Here is a 9082-nt window from a genome sequence, read left to right as displayed (position 1 = left end):
TCTCCATTGATAAGAATGTTGTTTATTGGTCCAGTGGTGAGGATTTTTGTTTTCTTTGGGAAAATATTAAGGCTTTCTAATTCCATAAAGAAGGAGCTCTAGTAGCGTAGTGGTTTTGAATCGGACTGCTAACCACAAGGTCAGCAGTTTGAAACTAACAGCTGTTACACGGGAGAAAGATGAGGCTTTCTGCTCCCATAAAGATTTACAGCCTCGGAAACCCTGTACAGGGCTGCTATGAGTTTGAACCGACTCCTTGGCACATAACCACCACTCCCATAAAGATTTATAACCTTGGAAACCCTGTACAGTTTGCTGTGAGTTGGAACCCACTTTACAATACACAACACAACAATCTCTGTTTTCAGTAAAGTTATTTCCATGTCTTGTATCTGTATAAAACTTTAGTGATACACAGTACATTCTGTTTAAGTAATCTTCTTGTATTATAGTAAACCACCTTTAAGTGGACTTTATTTTTCATCAAGGCAAACATCTAGTTACAAAAATGAAATGTTATTTTATAAATACGGTAACTTATTCTTCAAAATGCATGCAGCTTCTTTAATTACTGCCAGATGATTGAAAGCATGGAGGGATTTTCCTGGTCTGCAGAAGTTGGGGCTGGTATCAGTTGGGCTATGACTTTTAGCACAAAGTGATACATTTTTCCTTTCAGTAAAGATCCTTAGGAGTCTCTTAGACTGTCTTTAAGAGACACAGAAAAGTATAAAGTTGTTTTTAGTAATCCATCAGATGGGACAGGAATAAAGATCTTTTACCTATATTTCCCTATATTCAGGAATATATATTTCCCAGTAAGTAAAAAAATAAGTTTCATATAATTGTCAAAAGATTTCAATTTTCATTTCATATATACTATTTTATTTAACTTTGAGCAGTTTAAAATTATTGCAGTTTTAAGTACAGGCAGTACCTGGGTTACAAATGTAAACTAACAGAGGACTATGACATCTGCCCTCACTTTGGAGTAAGAGCACCACATATTTAACTTAGGGCTCCCAGGCTGTTCAGATGGAAGCTATGCTGTCTGAAACCAAGACTTGACTTTCAACCCAAAGTAACTTCTGCATCAAGAAGTGCAGCCTGTTGTTTCTGTTGAGTCTCTGTAGCCTGAGAAGATTACTAAACAATTTGATTCAAATGTGACTTTGTTTGCTTAAGAGTGTAGCTTGCTTTAGAAAATAGGGTTCAAGACAATTCTCAGAATAGATGCATACTCAGATAAACCTTAGAATTGCATCATGTCCTCCCTGAGGTCTCATGATTGTTTCAAGGCCAGATGAACTCAATTTTGTAACCATAAACTCTGTACAGGGTCGCTATGGGTCGGAACCGACTCGATGGCACTTAACAACAACAACAACAACCTGCATGCCAGTCAACCACTGACTTTATACTTAAGTTTCTTGTATTTTTAAATAACTCTCCTTGAGCTGTCTCCTTCTCAGATCACTTAGTTCAGAGTCCTCTGGACCTCAACTAATTTCTGATTTGTGGTATTTTTTCTTTCTCTAACTTAAAAAAAAACCCTCTTTGTTTCAATTTCAACAGAGACTCTAGTTTGGCACTGTAGGATAAGCATTCAACTGCAAGGTAGGTTTGAACTGCAAAGTTGGTGGTTCAAAATCCAGCCGCTCCTCGGAAACACTATACGGGGTCACTATGAGTTGGAACTGATTAGATAGCATTTAACAACAACAACAGTAGCATAGCGGATTATGAGTTGGGCTGCCAGTCACAAGGGCAGCAGTTCAAATATACCAGCATCTTCCTGGGAGAGATGAGGCTTTCTCCTCCAGTAATGATTTACAGCTTCAGAAACCATATACAGCGTTGCTTTGAGTTGGACTTGACTCCACGGCACACCACAAACATCAGTTTACTCTTTGACACTATAAAATGACTAAACCAACCCCTACTCACAGCAAGGAGTCCTGGTGTGGCACTGCAGGATAATGCACTGGACTACAAAGTCAGTTAGAATCACAAGATCAGCTTTTCAAACTCACCAGTCGCTCCTAAGAAGCCTTATATGGAACTAACCCAATGGCATTTAACAACGCACAGCAAATTCTTTATCACAATCACCTTCATTCACTGAACATGCAGCTTTTAAATCATTGAAAACACTTTGAACTTTACCAAAGTAAGGTTAAATAAGAACCATATTCACCTGGGAAGACTTACTTACAAATTCCAAAGACATAGTTAGGAATGAGTCTCAATCATAACCTGGGGACTGCTTGTAAAGGATTTATGTAATCAGTACTCACCGCGGGAGAAAGATGAGGCTTTCTACTCCCGTAAAGATTTACACCCTCGGAAACCCTGTACAGGGTCGCTATGGGTCGGAACCGACTCGACGGCACTTAACAACAACAACAACTCACTATATAACTATTTTTTATGTACTTATATGTTACTCATGGAGCTCTGGTAGCGTAGTGGTTACTAACTGGGATGTGAACTGCAAGGTCAGCAGTTCGAAACTACTAGCTGTTCCGCAAGAGAAAGATGAAGCTTTCTGCTCCCGTGAAGAGTTACAGCCTCGGAAACCTTGTACAGGGTCCGGTCGCTATGAGTCAGAACCGACTCCACGGCACATAACAACAACATATGTTACTCACTTAATAAGTCCTATAATGTTTGCTAAGAAGCCTTTGGTTGGTCTTTACAAACTACCAATGTTCTGGAATGAGATGTGATATTTAGTAATTGGGGAATTCTGTTTTTAATGCATGCCAATCATAAGACAACTCATTTCTGAATTTCTCCATAGATACACAATTCTTTGTGTTTTTTTTGACCATTTCCTATTTTCATCTTCTTATGAATAATACATGTGATTCCTGGTGTGGCGCTGTGAGCTAACCCGTCAGATTGCAAAGACATTTGAACTGCAAGGTCAGTGGTTCAAACTTACCAGCTGCTCCTTGGAAACCCAATACAGGGTCGCTATGGGTCAGAATCGACTTGATGGCACTTAACAACAACAACATTAATCATACACAGAATCATTTTGCTCATATGCTCCACTGATCAATCCTCATCATCTTACTCTGACTCCCAATCAAACCTCTTAGCAAACTAAGATATTGATCATTGGCTTTCATACAAAGCAACGAACTGATCTAATTCTACTTATACAGAGCTACAAATTCCACATGCAATGGTAAGGTTTTCAAACTTAACAAAACTTCAGTTACCTCTGAATTTCAGATAAATAATAAAGACTTTCTTAGTATATGCATGTCCCACAATTTTGTTTAAAGTATAATAAACCCTTGCAATATTCACTTATATTAAAATTCTTTTTCATGGTTTATCTGGAATTACGGTTGTACTGGGTACCCTTTATTTTTTTATCTAGACACCCTAAGAATTAACCTGCTACCTTGGAAAGAAGACAAGAGTTGCTCTTCTCTTTTTGTTTCATATTTGAAACCCGTGTCTCACATTGCACTGTAATGAATGTAGTTGTGGGCAGGCATTCATCCATTGATTGCCTGTGTCAATGTGCTGGCATTATGGTGAGCAGAAGAGATGGAAAAACGTTAAATATGTTCATCACTTTGGTCATGTACAGCACAGATGGGGAAACGTTTTTCTGCCAAGGGCCATTTGGATATTTATAACATCACTCTTGAGCTATACAAAATTATCAACTTAAAAATTAGCCTGTTATAATATGATGGCTGGAACTGCGGTTGCCTTTGCAAACCCAGACCATATGATTTTGAGCGTCTTATGCAAGGTCACTATGAGTTAGAAACAACTCAATGGCACTTAACAGCAATAAAATATGACCCTCGGGCCAGACGTCCCCCATCCCAGATCTACAGCAACATAAATTGAAGACATTGTCATACTTTCTTTATTACATGGCCAGAGAAAAATGTCCCTATATTATTCCTAACTCCATATGGGCACTCTTATTTTGGATCCCTTTTAACATCTACATGGTATCATCCCAATAGCTGCATTCAGTGTCTACAAATTCACAAACTGAGGGAAGATTGAGGAAAGATGAAATGCAATAGATACTGTTTAGTTTTTATCACCTACTTACCAGATGATGGAGGTGTAGATTTTCTGGAACTAGGTACTATGTCACCCAAGCTGGATAATGAGTTTCCTCCTGATTTACTAGAGTAAAACAAAAATTTACATTAAATCTGGCATGTAATTTTAGATCTGAAAATATTCCTATTGTTCAATAAACATGACTATTCATTACATCTATATCAAAATTTTAAATTTTATCTTTCCAAGTAGGAATTTTCTAGTAGGGATTCCTGGATTATTTGAAAGAGCCAAGTGGTGATTTTAGACTTCAAATTCAAGGTTTAATTTTTCAAAGTCTTGAGAGAAAGGAAGGGAACTAGGGTAATTTTTGCAGCCCTCAAAAATTATGGCCAGGACCACAGATAGCCAAACAGCAGGGATCTCCTTTACCCTCAGAGGCAATGTATACAAGTTTAAAGCTAACACCAAACTGGAAATGTGTCCTTGTTTCGTTCCTGTACCTCTACCTTAACTTTGGTTGGTTTTTTTTTTTTTTTTTTTTTAAATGTGTGTGTGTTGTTGTAAAGTTAATGCCCTGGACTGTAAAGTCAGTTTGAATGGCAAGGTTGGTGGTCCAAGCTCACCAGCTGCTCTTTGGAAACCCTATACAGGTTGGAACTGACTAGACTAGATGGCACTTAACAACAAAAGAGTTGAAAGCTGGAGCCTAAATGGAGCAATGATTAAGTACTTGGCTGCTAAATCAAAGGCTGGCAGTTGGAACCCAGGCAGAGGCTCTGTGGGAAAAATACCTGGTGATTTGCTCTCATAAAGATTACAGTCTGAAAATTATTTGAATTATGACAATCACTGCAAACAGTGCAAATGTTCAAACACATTTGCCCTTAACGTTGAATTTATAAAAATGCCAAATTACTAAATCATGAATCAAGAAAAGTTTTCATGATCCAATTGTTAGGATATGTATGAGAAATATTCCTCTCCCACCATCCAGATTCACACTGCACATTAATATATTAAAATCATTGAAAAATCCTGAACTTAGTTGGTCATGGGACTCTTTTCTTATATGAGTCAACTGGAAAACTATGAAAGATGCTGAATTATCTTACAAATTAAAAGCAAAACTCATTAAGAGTTTTGAGATAACTTCCAATCTTGACAAACTATATTTTATCTAACTGATACAGCAATATCTATGTATCATGCTTATAATTCTTAAAATTCTTTTTTAAAATGACCATTTTCCACAATAAAACTTAATAGCACACTAGAACTTAATATAAGCAGGTCCTTCAACATCCTGCCGGTAAAAGGGACACTTTGTTTCTCTACATACCTCTACTTTTACTTAATTAAATGTGCCATACAATCTGATGGTCCAGAATGACCTGGGTATTAATATAAATCAAATAGTGGTAGAAGTCTCAATACACGGAAGAATCTGTGTGAATGAAGTAAAAGATCTTAGGAGTTGTAGACTGGTAAGGAAGATGGATGTTCCAAACCAAAAAGCACATTCTATTTCACTCATTTGCTGACACTTAAAAAATATTCTTGTTAACAATATATTATCGCTGACAAAGAAATTTACATTATTATATAATGGAGAAGATACAGATCTAAAGAAAACAGAAGATTAGACATTCATATTAAAGATAAAACTTGCCCACAGCATATTCTTTCACATAGGAAAAAGCATACGATGTCCATGGATTTGTCTGCACAGGGTTCAATATAAAATTCACCACATGTATGAATGGGAATCCCTGCATGGTACAGATGGTTAGCAAGCTCATCTGATAACCGAAAGGCTGGTGGTTTGAATCTACCCAGGGGAACCTCAGGAAATAGGCTTGGCCAGCTATTCCTGAAAGATCAGCTACTGGAAACTCTATGGACCACAATTTTACTCTGACACACATGGGATTGTCATGAGTTGGAATTCCATGGCAACTGGTATATGTATGAGTAGTCCTTTTGATTTGTTTAGTGTGGAATAAATAACCTCAAGAATGCTATGAAGGATTATTCATCCCAGCCTATTACATAACTCATCCAATTGCTATCTCCAAAGGCAATTTTAACATGTTCCATATTTGTTGTTGTTAAGTGCTGTCAAAGTCATTGCTGAATCATAGCGAGGAGGTTTCCAATGAGCAGCTGGTGAGTTCAGAACTTTCAGTTCAAATTGACTTGTGGTCCATTGCTTATCCTATAGCACCATACTCTTTAAGTGCTTGACAGTGGAGAGAATGAATATACAATTGACTCTCAGGTGAAAATGAAACTAACAGGTGACTAGAGCTGCTATTTTTTAGTAATATTTTAGGATAACATGTCTCCATGCCACACTAGGCAGCTTAGACCCCAGGATTCCTCACCATGGCTGCTCAGGGCCAGAACATTTTCAGTAAGAAACAGGACTCCAAGAGCTCTTCTGCACTAACACCTGAATTTAAAACACTCTGATCTTGTTAGGTGCCGTCAAGCCAGTTATTGACTCAGAGTAACCCTATATGTTAGAGTAGAACTGCTAAGGTTTTGGAGGCTGTAAGGAGCTCTGGTAGAATAGTGGTTATAAATTGGGCTGCTAACTTCAAGGTCAGCAGTTCGAAACTACCAGAAGTTCCATAGGAGAAAGATGAGGCTTTCTACTCCTGTAAAGATTTACAGCCTCAGAAACCCTATGCAGGGTCACTATGAGTCGGAACCAATTCCACAGCACGTAATCACCACCACCAATCTTTATAGAAGTAGTTCACCAGATCTTTCTCCAATGGAGCTGTTGAGTGGGTTTGAACTGCCAACCTTTGGCTAGCACTTAACCGCTTCACCATCAAGGCTCTTTCTATAGCTTTAGCTGTTTTTATCGACAATAAGAGTTAATTTGATTGTCTCTCAAATAGGATGAATATCAGATTTTAGGATGATGTTTTTTAAAGGCAGGATATGTGATGTTACCAGTAAACTACATCAGTTATCTACTTTTTAGTACATGATAAAAATTACAGAACGCAGAGAAGCACAACACATGAATGACGGCATCATCTGAAGTTTTACACAGACGTTTGATGTTTTTTTCATACCTGGAATAGAATTTCCCTTGCTTGGCTCTCTGTTCATGCTGTAGCCTCATGTTTTCTAGTTTGACTGGGCTTGGAATGAATCCGATTTCACAGCCTTCTTTAACCAATCGCCCTATCCACCAGTCATTGTTAAATTTCTAGACACAAAATTGAGATGATTAAAGTTAGTATACAGAGCTTCAAATCTTCAAAAGAACCCTTCTTTAAGTTGGTTTTCTTGTACATGACCTGCTTTTAGTGCAGAGAAGTATTATGACAATCATAATCAATAATGTCTGAAACATCACAATTCAAGAAGCCCTAAGTTTTTTGGGTTTAACATGCAAGAGTGAAGTACTGAGGATGCTCAAAATTCCATCGCTGGCTTTACTCCTCTCTCCATCATGCTTCCTTACTTAGTACCAGATTGAATTACATTTCAGCTGCTGCTGTAACCAGGAAAAACAGATAAGCTCTCCTTGTTCTAAGATGAACAGCTCTTCCTAGTTTTAAACAGTTAGAAACAAAGAAGCATCATAGAGCTCTTCTTATACAATCAGATTAATTAGAAGTAGAAAGCATCAGAGAAAAATATTGAAATCTATGTTTAGTATTTTTCATCAGAACCAAATTTACCTCTGTGCAAATAGGTTTATAATCATTACAATACAGTTTTCACAGATTTTTTTCCTACTTAGGCTCACTTTCCCAATGTATCTCTTGTGGAGGGAACATTTATATCTATATAACTTTTTTTTTTTTTTTTTTGCAAAGGAACTATATTTTTCAGGTCTGTTCTCAATACTTCAAAGTCGAGTTTCCATTCTGTTTTTCTTTAATTTTCATGGTAGAAAGAGATCTATCACCAAGCCTGGGGCATTAGAGGAGAGGATCCTGTGATTCATCTAATTCCCCATTTTAAAGTGAGACTCCAGGCAGGCTATCTCTTCTGAAATTTTTTCTGTCTTTCCTTTCAAACTAACATTTTGCATCTTGCCATAGACTGAATTGAGTCCCACCAAAAAATGTGTTCAGTTGGCTTGGCCAGCACTGTGTGGTCATCTTCTAAACAATCATCTTCTATTTTGTGATATGCATTACAAATTCTAACCTGGTGTGTTGCTGTAGGATCAGCACTGGACTACGAACCACATGGTTGGCAGTTCAAATTCACCAGCTGCATCCTAGGAAACCCTATACAGGGTCATTATGAATCGGAACTGACTTGATGGCATTTAGCAACAACAAAATATGCTACTAAAGGGTGGGTTGTATCTGAATCAGAGCCTCACAAGAGAGTATGATTCAAGTCACCTGCCTTACTCAAGTCATAAGCCTTACTCAAACTGCACACTTGCTTGAGTCACAATCTTCATCTTATAAGAGATAAAAGGAGGGAGAATTGAGCAGAGAAAGGGACCTGACTACTACCAAGAAAAATGAGCCAGGAGTGAGTGGAATATGACACAGGGTCACTGTGCTGAAAACCTCCTAGACAGAGGAGGAGACCAATGTCAAGGCACATGGACACCTCCAAGGAATGCTGGGCACACAGATGTTGAATGAAGATAAGGCCCTTGCTCCAGAATCAACACACAGAGAAAGTCTTCCCCTAGAGCTGGAACTCTGAATTTGTACTTCTAGCCTCCTAAAATTGTAAGAGAATAAATTTCAGTTTATTATAGCCATCTATTTGGGGTATTTTTGTTTTATCAGCACTAGATAAGTAACACACATCTCTTTCTAAAAGTTAATGAAATAACAGGCTTCAAATGCCCTAGGATGTTTTAATTAGCAGTTATCACAGATGGTGCTTAAGAGTCTTGAACATAGGGAGCAGCTGAAATTTACACATTTCCCAGACAAGTCACAGACATGCTGCAAAGTAAAGTCTCCAGGTCCAAGAGACCTGTCCTCGCAAACTAAGAACATTATGTAGAGGGGATTTCTGGTCATCTGATAAA

At 37.8% G+C, this 9082-nt stretch overlaps 1 protein-coding gene across 9 annotated transcripts in view; it reads right to left on the bottom strand.

Annotated features, from left to right (window-relative positions):
• Positions 1-9082, bottom strand: part of CACNB2 (calcium channel, voltage-dependent, beta 2 subunit) — a 494901-nt gene that overhangs the window by 60597 nt on the left and 425222 nt on the right. For all 9 annotated transcript variants that reach the window (XM_006869879.1, XM_006869883.1, XM_006869881.1 and 6 more), the window contains 2 exons: positions 7140-7276; positions 4094-4170 (listed from right to left, as the gene is read on the bottom strand). In XM_006869879.1, the coding sequence (XP_006869941.1) occupies positions 4094-4170; positions 7140-7276 (214 nt within the window). The remainder of the gene's footprint in view (positions 1-4093; positions 4171-7139; positions 7277-9082) is intronic.

This window comes from Chrysochloris asiatica, unplaced genomic scaffold, assembly GCF_000296735.1.
Source record: "Chrysochloris asiatica unplaced genomic scaffold, ChrAsi1.0 scaffold00137, whole genome shotgun sequence".
Classification (NCBI taxonomy): domain Eukaryota; kingdom Metazoa; phylum Chordata; class Mammalia; order Afrosoricida; family Chrysochloridae; genus Chrysochloris; species Chrysochloris asiatica.
Note: the sequence above shows the minus strand (reverse complement) of the source record. Positions and strands in the feature narration are given on the sequence as shown.